The sequence below is a fragment of the Natator depressus genome, chromosome 2, assembly GCF_965152275.1.
Source record: "Natator depressus isolate rNatDep1 chromosome 2, rNatDep2.hap1, whole genome shotgun sequence".
NCBI lineage: Eukaryota > Metazoa > Chordata > Testudines > Cheloniidae > Natator > Natator depressus.
In genome coordinates, this window is record NC_134235.1 from 33,236,673 (window position 1) to 33,254,122 (window position 17,450).

Here is a 17,450-nt window from a genome sequence, read left to right on the forward strand (position 1 = left end):
ATTAGGAGACAAGGATGAGGTTCTTATTAAGGCTGTCAAGCCCAGTTAACTCACGCAATTAACTCAAAAAAATAAACTAATTAAAAATTAATCACGATTAATTGCATTGTTAAATAGAATACCAATTGAAATTTATTAAATATTTTTGGATGTTTTTCTACATTTTCAAATATATTGATTTCTAATACAAAGTGTACAGTGCTCATTTTATATTTTTATTACAAATATTTGCACTGTAAAAATGAAGTAAAATAGTATTTTTCAATTCACCTCATACAAATACTGTAGTGTAATCTCTTTATCTTGAAAGTGTAACTTACAACTGTAGATTTTTTTATTTCATAACTGCACTCAAACAAAACAATGTAAAACTTTAGAGCCTACAAGTCCACTGAATCCTACTGCTTGTTCAAACAAGTTTGTTTACGTTTACGGGAAATACTGCTGACTGCTTCTTATTTACAATGTCACCTGAAAGTGAGAATGGGCGTTCGGATGGCACTTTTGTAGCTGGCGTTGCAAGGTATTTATGTGCTATGCTAAACATTCATATGTTCATTCATTCATGCTTCAGCCACCATTCCAGAGGACATGCTTCCACGCGGACGATGCTCATTAAAAAAAAATGTGTTAATTAAATTTGTGACTGAACTCCTTGGGGGAGAATTGTATGTCTCCTGTTCGGTTTAACCTGCATTCTGCCATATATTTCATGTTCTAGCAGTCTCGGATGATGACCCAGCACATGTTCGTTTTAAGAACACTTCCACAGAAGATTTGACAAAATGCAAAGAAAGTACCAATATGAGATTTCTTAGAATAGATACAGCACTCGACCCAAGGTTTAAGAATCTGAAATGCCTGCCAAAATCTGAGGGGGACGAGGTGTGGAGAATACTTTCAGATGTCTTAAAAGAGCAACACTCCCATGCGGAAACTAGAGAACCCAAACCACCAAAAAAGAAAATCAACCTTCTGCTGCTGGCATCTGACTCAGAAGATGAAAATGAACATGCGTTGGTCTGCTCTGCTTTGGATTGGTATCAAGCAGAACCCACAGTCATCAGAATGGACGCATATCTTCTGGAATGGTGGTTGAAGCAAGAAGGGACATATGACTCTTTAGTGCATCTGGCACAAATATCTTGCGATGCCTGCTACAACAGTGCCATGAGAATGCCTGTTCTCGCTTTCAGGTGACATTGTAAACAATATGTGGGCAGCATCATCTCCTGCAAATTGTAAACAAACTTGTTTGTCTGAGCGATTGGCTGAAGTAGGACTGAGTGGTAAGTGGACTTGTAAGTTCTAAAGTTTTACATTGTTTTATTTTTTAAATGTAGTTTTTTTGTACATAATTTTCCATTTTTAAGTACAGCTTTCATTATAAAGAGATTATACTACAGTACTTGTATTAGATGAATTGAAATATACTATTTATTTTGTTTTTTTACAGTGCAAATATTCGTAATCAGAAATAAAATGAGCAGTGTAGACTTTGTATTTTGTGTTGTAATTGAAATATATTTGAAAATGTAGAAATCATCCAAAAGTATTTAAATAAATGATATTCTATTATTTTTTAATCATGCGATTAATCACAATTTTTTTTAAATCGCTTGACAGCCCTAGTTCTTATTGATACCTGCAGATTCAGATCAGTGTTCTCCTCCTCTGACAGATTCAGTGGATGCAACAGTGGAGAGTTGCGGTATAATTCATGGATGGAGCTGGGGCACCTCCCTGATAAGGCCAAAAGGAGGGACTTACTGGATGGAGGGAACCCATGATATCAGGTACCAGCAGCCCCTAGGAAAGTCATATTTGGCACGATGCTGTTCAGATCTGATTGCCTGTCAGGGCTCAGATTTTTACTAGGAGATGATGGATCAGCCAGAGTGTGCGACTCAGTCTAAGAACTGCTCTCTCTCCATTGGTGAAGCCGACAGTACCAGAGGGTGGGTACTCCTGCCTGGGAGTTGGAGAGGAGATGTTTTAAGGTCGCCGATGCAGTTTCATCCTCCAGTGTGGCAATCTCTCTCAGGAGGACTGGGCCGGAGAGGAGACAGAGGGTAAGGGAGCAAAATATCCTCCGCCGTAGTGTAGGTGTCTGTATGACCCAGTGTTTGGGGCATTCCGACAGTCAGGACTGATGGCTAGGATGTATCTTGGGAAGTTGTAGTGGGGCAGGCCTTTGAAGGACAGGCCGGCACAGAGTAAGAATCAGGTCCCACACTTCTGGATGGAGCTGGTAGGTGTCAGTCCTTGTGTTTCAGAGCTGAAGCCATCAACAGTGCTGACTGATCCATTTTCTTACAGGCTTTACCCTCCAGCCTGGAGGTCTTTAGAGGTCCTAGAGCCATCCGATCTGCACACAAAGGCCTGGACAGGCTCAGGAAGGGACCCCTTCTTTTACAGGCAGATCTGGACAGGGATCTGTCCTTGCAACCATGAAAGTGCCTCCTACAGTAACTCCTAACTTAGTGTTGGAGCTAGCTGGTGGGGGCTTGGAACCAGGGTAGACCGGCAGATCCCCTGTCAGCTCCCCTAAGTTCCCTGTGCAGCAGCCGCCCGGCAGGCTATCAATTGTCGGGCAGTTCAGCTGTCCCTACCACCATTGCCATGTGCTGCTCCTGCCCTCTACCTTGGAGCTGCTCCCAGGAGCCTCCTGCTTGCTGTGCAGAGGAAGAAGGGTGCTATTGTCAGGGTGTCCCCCTCTTCTGTGCCCCACCTCTACAGAATGTGGGGGACATGACAGGGCTCAGGATGGAGGGAGCTTGCTGGCAGCAGCTGCTGTCTCAATTTGCTGATCTACTTAAAAAGGGCAGTGTACTTAAAAGGGCAATGTGAGTTTCTCTCTCTCTCTCTCACACACACACACACACAGTGTGTCTCTCTCTGCCATGCTGTCTCTCCTCCCTCCATTCATCCTGCCTTGTAGAGTGTGAGGCTACATTAACAACATGTTAACCCTTGAGGGCTCAGCCGAATGCTAGTTCATCCTTTAGCAGTAAGGCATTCACTGGCAAATATCCCACCCTCTGACTCACCACCTCAACCAGCTGGACTTGTACTCCTAAATCCCTTAGGCACAACTGAACGGGACCCTCTTCCGTCCCCAGACAACAGAAGGAAATTTTGGTTCAATATGGAGAAAAAGATTTTATTAGAACCAACCACCTACCAACTCTGAAGGTTTCCCAGTCAAGTAGAGGTGCAGGAAATACTTCAACATGCCAAAAGAGAGGATTTAGAATTTAGGGTAAAAACTCCAAAGAGCAGAACGTAGAAATCCAGAAGTCTAGACTTCAAAATAAATGAGAGGCCTGAAAACTTCAGGATTAAGGCTACAATTTAATCATGGGTATTTTTAGTGAAAGTCACAGACAGGTCACGGGCAAAACACAAAAAATCATGACCAGTGACTTATTCGTGACTTATACCATAAATACCCACGATTGAATCTTTTTTGGTGGGGGCGGGGGGGAGCACCAGCAGCCAGGAGGGAACCCCGGGGGAGGAGCCTGCAGTACCAGTGGCTGCTCTGGCCACTGCCACCAGGGGTGGGTGGTGGTGGTGGTGGGGGGGGTGAAGCCCTGGGGGTGGGGGCCAGTGGCTGCTCCGGAACCGCTGCTCAGGTGGCTTCCAGGGCCACCTGCATTGGCTGCTGCTCAGGAGGTCCCCAGGGCCAGCTGCCCAGGGTCACCAGAACAGCAGCTGATGAGGCTGGCCCCGGAACGGCTGGCTGTGGGGCTGCCCAAGAGGCTGGCTGCAGAGCTGCTCCAGCTACGGCCAGTGTGGCTGTCTCCAGGGCCACCTGAGCAGCAGTCCCCAGGGTTAGCTGCTTGGGGGGCCATGGGGTCAGCTACACTGGCCGCTGCAGAAGTCAAGGAGCTCTATTCACGATGGATTAACTCTGTAAGAGGAAGATTACTTCGTGGTCTTTTTAGACATGACCACAAACACATGAATTGTTTCTGTAAACATGCCTGTAACAGGGACTTTAGTGGGCTGCATCGCCTACTGGTTAATGCCCACCCAGTCCTGAGGACAGTGGCAGGGGAGCCTGGGGTCCACCCACTCCATCAGGGCCTGACAAAGAGACCTAAGAGGGTCAACAGCGTTTTGTCTCTGAGTTATCCTCCCTGGGGTACTTCCTACTACTTCTTTCCTCCCTCAGCTTCTGGTCCCAGATAAGGAAAAATGAAAAAGAAACCAAACCATCAGCCCCAGCTAGGCTCAGCATATTGTTCTCTTCCCTCAGAGAGGCTTCTCTTGCCTCCTTGTCAGGAGACTTCAGGGTTGGTCTGTACTCCTCTCCTCTAAACTGGGTTGATCCCTGTTCAACCCTGTGTTTCCAGTTGGAGCATGCTCTTCAGGGCTGGTGGGGCAGGGCTACCTGTGCCCAGTACCGTCCTTTAACCCTTTCTGGCCCACTGTGAGATTTGTGTACCCTATCACAATGCCCTTATCCTTTTCAAAATAGAAAAACCGCATGTCTATAAAATGCATACTGAGAGCTAACAGCTTGACTTTGCAAGAGAGGGTGGGAGTAGTAGATAGGCTGGAGGGTAGGGATAGGGTCCAGAGTGACCTAGACAAATTGGAGGATTGGGCTAAAATAAATCTGATGAGGTTCAACAAGGACAAGTGCAGAGTCCTGCACTTAGGATGGAAGAATCCTATGCACTGCTTCAGGCTGGGGACCAACTGGCTAAGCAGCAGTTCTGCAGAAAAGGACCTGGGGATTACAGTGGACGAGAAGCTGGATATGAGCCAACAGTGTGCCCTTGTTGCCAAGAAGGCTAAGGGCATATTGGGCTGCATTAGTAGGAGCATTGCCAGCAGATCAAGGGAAGTGATTATTCCCCTCTATTTGACACTGGTGAGGCCACAACTGCATCCAGTTTTGGGGCCCTCACTACAGAAAGGGAGGTGGACAAATTGGAGAGAGTCCAGCAGAAGGCAACGAAAATGATTAGGGAACTGGGGCTCATGACTTCTGAGGAGAGGCTGAGGGAACTGGGCTTATTTAGTCTGCAATAGAGAAGAGTGAGGGGGGGATTTGATAGCAGCCTTCAACTACGTGAAAGGGGGTTCCAAAGAGGATGGAGCTCAGCTGTTCTCAGTGGTGGCAGATGACAGAACAAGAATTCATGGTCTCAAGTTGCAGTGGGGGAGGTCTAGGTTGGATATTACGGGAAAATATTTCACTAGGAGGGCGGTGAAGCACTGGAATGGGTTACATAGGGAGGTGGTGGAATCTCCATCCTTAGTGGTTTTTAAGGCCTGGCTTCACAAAGCCCTGACCGGGATGATTTAGTTGGGGTTGGTCCTGCTTTGAGCAGGGGGTTGGACTAGATGATCTCCTGAGGTCTCTTACAATCCTAATCTTCTATTATTCTATGACATGAATCAAAGCAACAAAGAATAGCAAGGTAACTGGGTGATCTTTAGGGAGTAACTTGAAGAAAGAAGCAGGGGTGTTTTGTCCTTTGGAATGGAAAGTTCATAATCAACACCTGCAGTTCTCACTCTTCCACCTGAGAATATGGCAATTCGAAAAGTGTACTTTACAGAAACCCAAGGGAAAGCTAATAAGAGCTCAAAGAGATATCCCATCAACTTAAAGTCCCATCTAGGAGAGGAGGACAAGGAGTGAAGTAAACCCACTGTGGACCACACTGGATTACAAGCAGAGTCAGTTTTTTTTTGGTAAAATGAGTACAGGTCTACACTATGAAAATTTTGCCAGCATAGCTAAGTCATTCAGGGATGTGATGAGGTGCAAGCTGTCACCAACACAGCCGTGCTGGCAATTTCAATTGTACTTAATATAGATACAGTTATACTAGGCCAAATTTGCCAGTACGGCTTATTTCACTCGGGGACTGCTGGAATAAAATATACTGGCAGAAGTGCAGTTTGGCCTACATCAGCTGAGTCCACACTAACCATGCTTTGCCAATACACTATACTGTATAGCTATATCAATTAAGTGCTCCTAGTGTAGGCCTGGATTGAGGAGTAACAGAAGCTTTATCTATAGCCCAGAAGGCTGAAAGAGCATACTCAGAAAACAACCCAAAGGACTTTGAATGCAAGCTGAATGAGTTGCCTATGTTAAGACATAAAGCACCTCAGACTCCCCAGGACTTGCTAATCCACTTCCTAGACCCATTCATTTCTGTGACATGGAATTCTTCATTAGTGGACTTAGCTGAAGGCTTTAGAGGAAAATCTCAGTTCCTAGTAAATCAACTGGTTGCCTCCAGCATACTTGGACAGAGCTCCAATACTTGTGAACTGGGCTAAAGCTTATTAGACTTCAGGACATTTGCTTCAGAAGACATGCTCTAGCCATACAAGGGACATTTTGCTGTACTTGGGATACTTCCATTGCATGAGATTTTAAAATTTCATTTATATATACACATACACACACACACAAATTAAAAATAAAGTGGAAGCAAAGACTATTTATAATCCTAACAAACTAAAAAAACCCCTAAAATTTTAAGGCAACAAGAAATATGTACTCAAAGACAAGTACATACATACAGTCATCAGAGACCAACTAGGAAGTCACCCTTAGGGACTGCTAGTATGGGAGGGCTATACAACCTACATGTCCACAAGGCACATTCAGTCACCGTACAATGTTGCTACAAGGAAACCTGTCACAACTAGTTGGATTATAAATCTGTTCTCTTGATGTGTCAAGGCAAAAAAGAGTCTGGGAATCTAGAGAGAATGCTTAGGAAAAATGTATGAAACAAATATCAGTCTATTACTGTGAAGTGAATTACTTGTACTTCCCATTTTTAAAAAAAAACCTTTAAAGTTTATATAAAAACATATAGCATGGTTTAAGAGTTAGAGAGAGGAGTTTAAGTACCTTGCCATAAGTCATGTACTTGCAATTAATTTTGAGAAATTTTTCAGTAAATGCTTCTTCCTCCTCTGACGTGGATGATACCACTCTTGCAGGACGAAAACATGCATAAGCTGGTGAAGTAGCTGCCTCATTTCGCTGAAGCCCATCTGGATCCTACAAAAGGAAAGACATTATTTTCCAGAGTACAAAAAAGAATACTCTCCTTTGAGTCCTGTACATTTATGTATGCTTCACTAGTTTCTTAGTTCAACATTTAAAAGTCATCTACTTTTTGTTCCAAGAGCATTTGACAGAAAAACTGAAATCATGGCTCCCGGTACATTAAACTGAAAAACAGACCGGATATAAAAGGGCCATTATCCTCAGCAAATGGAAATCGGCATAGTTCCACTGAAGCATAGCTTGACTTCAGTGAAGCTATGTTGACTTTTATAACCTGAAGAACTATCAGGCAATGAGAGTAGACAATGTAGTATCTGAAATATCCACGTTGTGCAACAGGTAGGGAAACTGTGTGTATGATTTCCTTCTGGCTTCCATGTCAAAATAAAGTTATAATTGCATGGCCAAACTGTGCCCTCAGTTACTCTTCTGCAACAGCAAAGAAGAAAATGGGAGATCAAAGATGTAAGCTACAGAAGTGTTTGGCACATGGGATCTATACATAAAACCAGTGAAAACTAAGCTTGACTTTCAGCTCCTAGTCTCAGGTTGCAGCACTCATAGTTAGGAAAAAGACGTTAATAAATAAATCACATCTGCTACAGAAGTGATTGACATAAAAACATGGAACCCCACAGTGGACAATTTTTTAAATAAGAAGACAGCTTAGGACCTAAGCCAGGACAATTTCTTAGTGAATATATATATACAGAAACAAGATCGGGACTCTGTTTCAAGCCTACATTACTCTTAAAACAATATCTACTGGAAAATACTCATGTTTTAAACACTTTTTTGGCATAAAAAACCCTGATATTTTCAGTTACACTGAGCAGGATATTTATTCTCTGGGACTTCCATCTTCCCTTTGGTTCTCTGCTATCCCACTCTCAGATCTCCATTACATCTACATTTAACTATTGATACTTTATAGTACAGAGGTGTGGCAGATGGTTATCTAACTGTCAGTTCATTTGGGTTTTTCACCTTACTTTAGGGCTTGTCTACAGTTGGAAGGTTACCTAAATACAGAGTTATTCTAGAATACTCTGGAACAGCAATTATAAAACAACCAAGTGTTGGCAAGCCCACAGACTAAGTTTCTCAAGTCAGAATTCTTCTCTCCCCTCTCCCCCAGGCCCACACAATGCCATGCACCTTTGTGGCACTGTATAAAACCCCTTTAGTATCAGTGCTCTCTAACACAGAAGAGAAGTAGTACATGGTTTTCAAACATTTATAGTTATTTCTAAATCACATTTTCCTCAAGCAAAGCAAAACTAGAACAAACAGTGATACTGGCCAGATGAGACATTATAGGAATGGTGGCTACAAGGTAGACAGACATGCCGGTGTAAGAATTTTGTATTGCTTCCAATTACTGACATTTCTCATCTCTGATAATTGGTTTAAAACTGCTGCTCTGAGAGATCTCTTAAAGTACTAGATTCATAACTGGTATTCAACATTATCCGAAGCTACATTTCAAGTTTTCAGAGGCTATACCTTCTTTATTAGAGCCTCTTTTGCAAAGTATCAGAGGGGTAGCCGTGTTAGTCTGGATCTATAAAAGAGGCAGAGAGTCCTGTGGCACCTTATAGACTAACAGACATATTGGAGCATAAGCTTTCGTGGGTGAATACCCACTTTGTCAGATGCACGTAGAGGAAATTTCCAGAGGCAGGTATAAATATGCAAGCAAGAGTCAGGCTAGGGATAACGAGGTTAGTTCAATCAGGGCGGATGAGGCCCTCTTCTAGCAGTTGAGGTGTGAACAGCAAGGGAGGAGAAACTGCTTTTGTAGCTGGCTAGACATTCAGTCTTTGTTTAATCCTGAGCTGATGGTGTCAAATTTGCAAAGTCTGGTCCTGAAGTTTCTTTTGCTGCAGGATGGCTTGGAAAGGAAGCTTTTTTCCACACCTTTAAATCTGCTAGTGTGTGTCCAGAGAGGTTGAAGTGTTCTCCTACAGGTGTTTGTACACTGCCATTCCTAATATCTGATTTGTGTCCATTTATCCTTTTACATAGGGACTTTCCCGTGTGGCCGATGTACATAGCAGAGGGGCATTGCTGGCACATGAGGGTGTATATTACATTGGTGGACATGCAGGTGAATGAACTGGGGATGGTGCGGCTGATCTGGTTAGGTCCTGTGATGGTATCGCTGGTGTAGATATGTGGACAGAGTTGGCATCGAGGTTTGTTGCATGGATTGGTTCCTGAGTTAGTGTTACTCTGGTGCGGTGTGTAGTTGCTGGTGAGAATATGCTTCAAGTTGGTGGGTTGTCTGTGGGCTAGGATTGGCCTGCCTCTCAAGGCCCGTGAAAGTGAGGGATCATTGTCCAGGATGGACACACGCTAGCAGATTTAAAGGTAGCCATCCTGCAGCAAAAAAACTTCAGGACCAGACTTCAAAGAGAAACTGTTGAGCTTCAGTTCATTTGCAAATTTGACACCATCAGCTCAGGATTAAACAAAGACTGAATGGCTAGCCAGCTACAAAAGCAGTTTCTCGTCCCTTGCTGTTCATACCTCAACTGCTAGAAGAGGGCCTCATCTGCCCTGATTGAACTAACCTCGTTATCCCTAGCCTGATTCTTGCTTGCATATTTATACCTGCCTCTGGAAATTTCATCTGACAAAGTGCATCTGACAAAGTGGGTATTCACCCACGAAAGCTTATGCCCAATACGTCTGTTAGTCTATAAGGTGCCACAGGACTCTGCCTCTTTTGCAATGGTTTATCAGATTGGTAGATAGGAACCCACATACACTGTCTCCTTGCACTCTGCCCTTTCAGCACTGTCCCAAAGCAGGTTCTCACAACCATGTTTGAATACAAAATATTAGCCTCAAAGCACAGTGCTAGTATACAAAATATAAGTCACAACTTTGCAGAAAGCTGCAAGTACTAGATAGAATTATAAAGTAGGCTGATTTATTCACTGTAATATTGAAGAGTAATTCTGTGCAAGTCACATGGAAATTCACTCCCTCCCTTTTAAAATATTGCTTAATTTTTTAAATAAGCCTTCTGCATAAGATGCACACATTTTAGTTGGTAATCCCAATTAAAAAAAACAAAATGACCACATAATCCACTTACCACGGATAAGCTTATTGTTTTTAACAAATCCTAGTGATTAGTGTACCATTTGACTCCCATGTTCAAATGAGCAAATAACCTCTCAAAAACAAATAGGATAGCAACTGTTTCTTAGCACATACAGGACATTCCGACAGTTAGCCTTATAGTTGTGTCCCCTGATGGGTAGGACACAAGTCTATTTCACTTTTGAGTGATTTATTTCTCATCTCTATTCTAAATTTTCTAAACGTTATTCTTAGAAGTAATAAAAAGTTAGGAATGTCTTTTTGTAGATTTTTCCTGTTCGTTTTACAGTACTGCAGAACTTTCAGTTTCCTAGAGAATTTAGTAGACAGCATTCATAATTGCATAAAAAAAAGGGTAAGGGGACATAAGAATTTGATAACTGGGAGGAGGGTCAACAGCCAGCGAAAGGAGTAGTAGTAGGAAGCTAAGGTGGAGGATGAAGAGAGTCAGAGCTCTGACATTTATGGGAGAAACTGAAGTTCTGCCAACTGAAGACTTTGTCCCAGAGTTTCACTTTTATCCAAGGGCGCAGACACAAAAATTAAGAATCAGACATTTAAAAACGGCTTCTGTTAGTACCTAGAAATCTGGCCAGTTTCCACTACTATATAATCCTTCATCACTCATCATCGTAATAGAACTATTCACCAAATCTTAGTTTTGCCACTGTGTTTTTTAATGGAAACATGCATGTGTACTTTTGATTTCTAGGTCTTTACTAAATATGTACTAAAGATTTCAAATGGAACATAAACTTAACGTAGATCAGGACTAAGTCAAACTTTGATAAGTTTCCTAGTGCAATATGTTTAAGTAAATGAAAAATTTTATGAATAAACTGGAATGACTCACCTGTTTGGTGTCATAAAGTATGTATAAGGGGTGCAGACTTACGTCCATAGAGCTTGAGCATTTGTACTTTAGGCTACGTTACAGATATTTGGTGGAGCAATATTCATGGTGTGTTTGTTTATTTTGTACACACACCGAAAGGTGTTATATTGTATATTGGAAATGAAAGTGAGATTTCAAATAAACTATGACAAATTTTTAATTTTTGCATATTGTTTTTGCAAATACATGAGGCTCAAGCTATGAGTGTGACCAATATAAAAGTTAAGAAAGGTTGTGTAATAGTGGGGAAGTGGCCGATTCTCTTAACTGTGGTTTTGGGTTTTTAAATGGAGAATTCTTTGAAAGAATAAAAACTGTTCCTTTACCATAGAAATGTTGGTTTTTAAGAGAGAATTGCCCTTATGGAACACCATCCCTGGAGAATAAGCACACCTGTAGCAAGTGATCTTGAAGTCCCTTCTCGATAACAGCATTTGTTTTATGCCACAATGATGCATGATTTCTAAGAGATTACAATGATGTAGTCCCAACCATCCATAAATTCTTTCCACTATGTCAGGAATCCCTTGTAAAGAGACTCCAAAGAAGACCGAACATAAGCAGTGCGCATGTATCAATACGGCAAATCACCTTGAAGAATCATAGTAACTTTCTTCTTTGAGAATTGCCCATATGGATCCAGTGTCTTGGAAAGTTGACAGACAGTTGTGACTGTCCATGGCATGGGTCTGAGGAACATTATTTGAAGCAACAGGAAGATCGGTTGGGTGTCTAGATGTCAAGCTGAGGGAGTAATGCTGCTTAACAGTGACTAACATTCCTTGAAAAAGGGATATTTAGGAACTAGATTTTCAGTGGAAAGCTAGTTTCAGACTTTATATATTACTGACATCTGAAAAATGTAGAGATGGAAGAGATTATTAGTTTTAATGAGCTGTGGATAAAACCATATATGAACCCGTTAGTGAAAGTGACTCAACTGATCTATATAGTTCTCTAACTGAACCAAAGAAGTACAAAAACTCAAACAAAACAGTACCATATTTACTCCTAGGGGAATTCTGCACCAAAAAATTAAAAATTCTGCACACAGTATTTTAAAATTCTGCAGATTTTATTTGTCAAAATAAAAAAAACCCACAATATAACCATGCCAGTATCAATTACTTTGTTAATTTATTTCAAAAATCTCTGTCAGCAAGTATATCTGTAGCAATACAGACCAAAAAAAGATTCAAGTAATTTTTTTTTTGGACAAATAGATTCCTTACTAGGCATATTAATACAGAATGTTGAATAATTCATTTAAATAATACAGAACTGTATTTCCTGCACCTGTCAGAGGCAGTGCAAAGGCTTGGGGGAGTCAGGGGTAATGGAAGAGTTGAGGGAGAGGAAAGGAGCCTGGAGTGAATCTGGTAGGTTGTTGGGTGTGGGTGGGAAAAGTATTGTACAGGTTTATTTTTGGGTGGGAGAGCAGGATTCTTAGGGAGTTGGGGAGCCTTCTCCATGCAGACCCTGGCTGATCCCAAGCCTCTCCCATTCAGTCAGGCACATCTGCCCCTCCCCACACTCCTCATCCCCATGGGTCTCTGCAGTCTCCTCCCCTATCCCATGTGTCCCTGCAGTCCCCCTCCCCTGTCCCCAGGTTCAACCCTGTCACCCCACTAACTCCTGAGCCCATGCCCCAGTCTGTCCCTCCCACTAGCCATTCTGAACCCCAGTGTTTGACCCCCCAGGAGCACTGTGTGCCCCACTCTGTCCTAACCGGGCTCCGCAGGCAGGGTGCTGTGATGACCTTAGTATCTATGAATTCTGCAGCACTGGGCACGCACAGAATTCCGCCCCCCGAAATACATTCTGCCCTAAAAGTGCTGCAGTTTCACCTTTTGCCCACCAGAGATTGCTGTGGTACCAGAACAGCAGGCTATTTTCATGCTACTGGCTGTTCTGGCACCACACCGACCCCTGGTGAGCAAAAGGCGGAACTGCAAGACTTCTTCGCCAGAAATGTATTTTCTGCTGAGAAAAAAAAATTCTGTGAAACACAGGAATTCTCTGCCTCCGCGGATGTGCGGAATTCCCCCAGAAATAATTATACTGAAGAAACTAAAGCTTTTAAAAATTGTTTTGGGTAACACAGTTTAGGAATATTTCATGTAGGATTTTAAACTTGCCCATTTTTCTTGAGTATACAAACCCAAATAAGATAATTAAAACAAATGTAAGGTCACTTGTGTCTCTACCACAACTGATATTGTGTAAAAACAAGACCGTCCCTTCCTCCCTGCTCTCCCCCCAAAAACAAGTTTCAGTAAATATTCATTTACAAAAGTAGAATGCTTTCTTATGTAGTGCACCAAAATTCAAACAACCTGCACTCAGGCATCAGGCTTAAATCAATTTGGGGTTGGTTTTTTTGCGCTATCATCCCAAAATGATGTATTCTAGGATGAGATTACTTACTCTTGGGGGATTCATACCTTCCGCAGATTTCTTGACTCCCCCCGCAGAAAAATGTGGGAGCAAAGAAATCTGTTGGGAACACAAGCCTCTTCCCCGGCAGCCTGGGCGCACCTGCTGGGAGCAACCGGCAACAGAGAGCATATCACCACGAGGGGGAGGTGGGAGGCTGGGCATGGAGAGATGTTAAGGGGGTGGAACTGGGCATGTGCCTGCCTGCGAACGAACGAGAGAGAGACTCACTCTGTCCCTCTCATTCACTGTTGCTGTATCCCGGGCTTGGAGGCATAGGGCTGTGTGAAGCAGGCTCTGTCCCTTAGGCAGAGCAGAAATGTATCAACTAAGCAGGCAGGCTGATAACATTCCCATTGTTAATTGTTCCCATTCTTCGTCTCCTTGCCAGAGTGGTGTAAAGGAGCCTTATTGTAAATGACAGTAATGGAATCCTCAGCTAGGAGGATCTATGAGCTCTCGCTTTTTTTCCTGTGCCCGAGAGGCACAATGGGGTTAGATTACAGCTCAGGATCTATCTTAATTATCCTTTAAAAAAAAAAATGAAGGACAATGATTAGCAAAAAGCCTGTCTGACTTCCATTTGTGAAAGTCTGAACAACGTAAAGTGACATTCTACTTTACAGAACACCAAACACCAAAATAAAAGTAATGTAATTTAAAGAAAAATCCAGGATTATAACTAGAATGCAGGGTATTGGTTACCAAGTATTTGTAACTTAACTTTCATGTGTTTAGGAAATGCTGAAAAGTTTGATTGTTTTTCTATATGGTAGTTTAAATAAATTACCAAAGTAAGTGTGATTATATTGCATTATTTTGACAAATAAAATATGCAAAATTCTGCACCAAAAACTGCAAAATTCTGCATTTTTTTGGTGCAGAATTCCCCCAGGAGTAATTATTGCACATAACATCATAATGGCCATACTGGGACAGACTGAAGGTCCATCTATCCCAGAACCCTGTCTTCTGACAGTGGCCAATGCCAAATGTCTCAGAAGGAAAGAACAGAACAGGTAATCATCAAGTGAGCCATCTCCTGTTGCCCATTCCCAACTTCTGGCAAAACCAAGGCTAGGGACACCATCCTGCCTATCTAGTTTTTTTTTTTTTTTTTTTTTTTTTTTTTTTTAAACCCTGTTATAGTCTTGGCCTTCACAATATCCCCTGTAAGGAGTTCCGCAGGTTGACTGGGCATTGTGTGAAGAAATACTTCCTTTTTTGTTTGTTTTAAACCTCCTGCCTATTAATTTCATTTGGTGACCCCCTAGTTCTTGTGTTAGGAGAGAGTAAATACTTCCTAACTTACTTTCTCTATACCAGTCATGATTTGATAGACCTCCATCATACCCCCCATTAGTCATCTCAGTTCCAAGCTGAAAAGTCCCAGTCTTATTAATCTCTCCTCATATGGAAGCTGTTGTGGCCCTTTTCTAAAGCTTTTCTAATTCCAATCTACCTTTTTTTTTTGAGATGCAGCAACCACATCTGCATGCAGTATTCAAGATGTGAGCGTATCATGGATTTATGTAAAGGAAATATGATATTTTTCTGTCTTATTTTCTATCCCTTTCTTTATGATGGGCAACACTCTGTTCGCTTTTTTGAATGCCCCTGCACATTGAGTGGATGTTTTCAGAGAACTATCCAAAATGACTCCAAGATCTCTTTCTTGAGTGGTAAAAGCTAATTTAGACCCCACCATTTTATATGTATAGTTGGGATTAGGTTTTCCAATGTACATTACTTTGAATTTTTCAACACTGAATTTCATCTGCCACTTTGTAGCCCAGTCACCCAGTTTTGTGAGATCCGTTTATAACTCTTCTCATCTGCTTTGGACTTAACTATCTTGAATAGTTTTGAATCATCTGCAAACTTTGCCACTTCAACCTACTCATAAATGATCTGGAAAAGGGGGTAAACGGTGAACAGTACTGGCCCCAGTACAGTCCCGTGAGGGGACATCACTATTTACCCCTCTCTGCATTCTGAAAACTGACCACTTATTCCTACTCTTTATTTCCTATCTTTTAATCAGTTACTGCACACATCTCACTAAACATGGACACGATTGTTATTGCCCTTGAAACACATATACCTACATTTACTGTAGCCTTGTCAAATTCAGCTTCTGAAGATGTAGGTGACAAGGGACTTATGGGACTAAGAGATGGGGAGCTCTCCGCACTAGAAACATATTCTGGGTCAGGAACATATAAAATCTATAAAGAAATTGAACACATGCTGTAGTTAACAGTTACATTAAGAGTTTCATTGACATTTATTTTCACTAGTTGACGCAGATTTGTTTTCTCATAAGTTATTCTATTAAATTTGTTCTGCTGGAGTTAATTTATGCTTTAGAATTTTTTAAAATTCAGATTTAGTTGTGAATTACCAATTTTACTGTCACTTTTCTAGCAAAGCAAAGCAAGCAATATTAATAAAGTCTTCTCTACCAATAGGTTCATGAGGCACAGAATGCACTGACGTATCATACAAACATGCCATATAAAAGAATCCCACATTGGTTTCCATCATGGTGTGTCAAACAGTGTGCGATAAAACAAATATATCTTGTTTAAAGCAATTCATAAAATGAGTAAATATATACCTGCAAAATGCATTTTTGAGCCTTTAAATATTTAAAATTCTGTAAACATTATTAAGGCTGACTCTTAGCAGTAATAATAGTGGAGATATTACCCATGTAAACAGAAGACCATAAAGTAAGAAATTTATAGCATGCCCAGAAACACCAATTCAAACTTGTCCAGTGCTGTAATAAATACTATTATGAATACTTGCACAAAGTGTACCATTTCTCTGGCCTTTTCATAGACTGCTATTAGTCTATTATTTAGAGTCAATAAGATGCATTGCTAGGGAACACATTCAGTGCATTCATCCCAATTAAAAAGTTGGTCATCTATTTCCAGATTCAACTCTTTACAAAGCATGCCAAAAACTAGGTTACTCTAAATTTATTCGCTTCATAGATCCATTCTCTTGGGAATGGCATGAATGGTGTTGCACAGCTAGTTTTTGCAGCAGCTGGAAGTCACAGTAGCAGTAAGTCATGCTTATAGCTATAGAAATGCTGCTAGCTCCCAATACTTATCCTACATCCCTTTACAAAAAAAAAGAATTTGTCTTGAACCTGAAAAAGTTACCTTATGATTCTCAATATGCTTGCTTTTATTAGTCTTTTCAAATTTAATTTAAGAAAGAGATAGTAAAGACTGGTTTAGACTGTGACTAACTCCCATTGGTAGCAGTTACTCAACTGACTAATCCAAGTGGGTGTCTGGAGTTCACTAACTCTAACTGAAGAATCCTAAATATATCTTCAAAAGATTGGAGGTCTTACACACACAGAGAGACCCATCCTATTGTTTTCAGTAGAAGAAGTGGTAGACAAGCATTCTGAACATTTGCCTCTATTTCCACCACACCCAGTTTATGTTGAGGTAATTAATCGATAATACCTGTCCAGGAACAACTGCTCGGGAGAAAAACTTGTTTAACTGAACCAGTTCATTCGGTGTAGTATCAAATTTCAAGGCAATACTGTTTAGAGTGTCTCTTGATTCAACCTGTATCAATGGAAAAAAAAAATAGCTAGTTTTAAAAAAGAGTGGAAACAGATGTTTAATCACTTGCAGTCTGAATTTATAAAACTTTTGATAAAGTTAGTAATATATACATTGCATGACAACTTTAACTAAGTATATTATACTGCACACATGCATGCACACAGACTGACAGTGAGTAGCGGGGCATAGGCCAGTATCAAGGGCCATGCAAGTATGCTCCTTGAAGCTGATGGTTCCTTCAAAGTCACCTGCCTTCCATCTGTGCTCCCGAGCAACCACAGGAGTTCTTACATGTAGGGCTGAAGGTTCAGACACTAGTCCAAAAGGCCAAAGCTTCTGTCCT

The 17,450-nt window shown here is 41.5% G+C and overlaps 1 protein-coding gene across 3 annotated transcripts in view; it reads right to left on the bottom strand.

Annotated features, from left to right (window-relative positions):
• OXR1 (oxidation resistance 1) overlaps positions 1-17,450 on the bottom strand; it is a 447,309-nt gene that overhangs the window by 90,485 nt on the left and 339,374 nt on the right. For all 3 annotated transcript variants that reach the window (XM_074943952.1, XM_074943951.1, XM_074943955.1), the window contains 3 exons: positions 17,000-17,107; positions 15,614-15,733; positions 6,899-7,051 (listed from right to left, as the gene is read on the bottom strand). In XM_074943952.1, the coding sequence (XP_074800053.1) occupies positions 6,899-7,051; positions 15,614-15,733; positions 17,000-17,107 (381 nt within the window). The remainder of the gene's footprint in view (positions 1-6,898; positions 7,052-15,613; positions 15,734-16,999; positions 17,108-17,450) is intronic.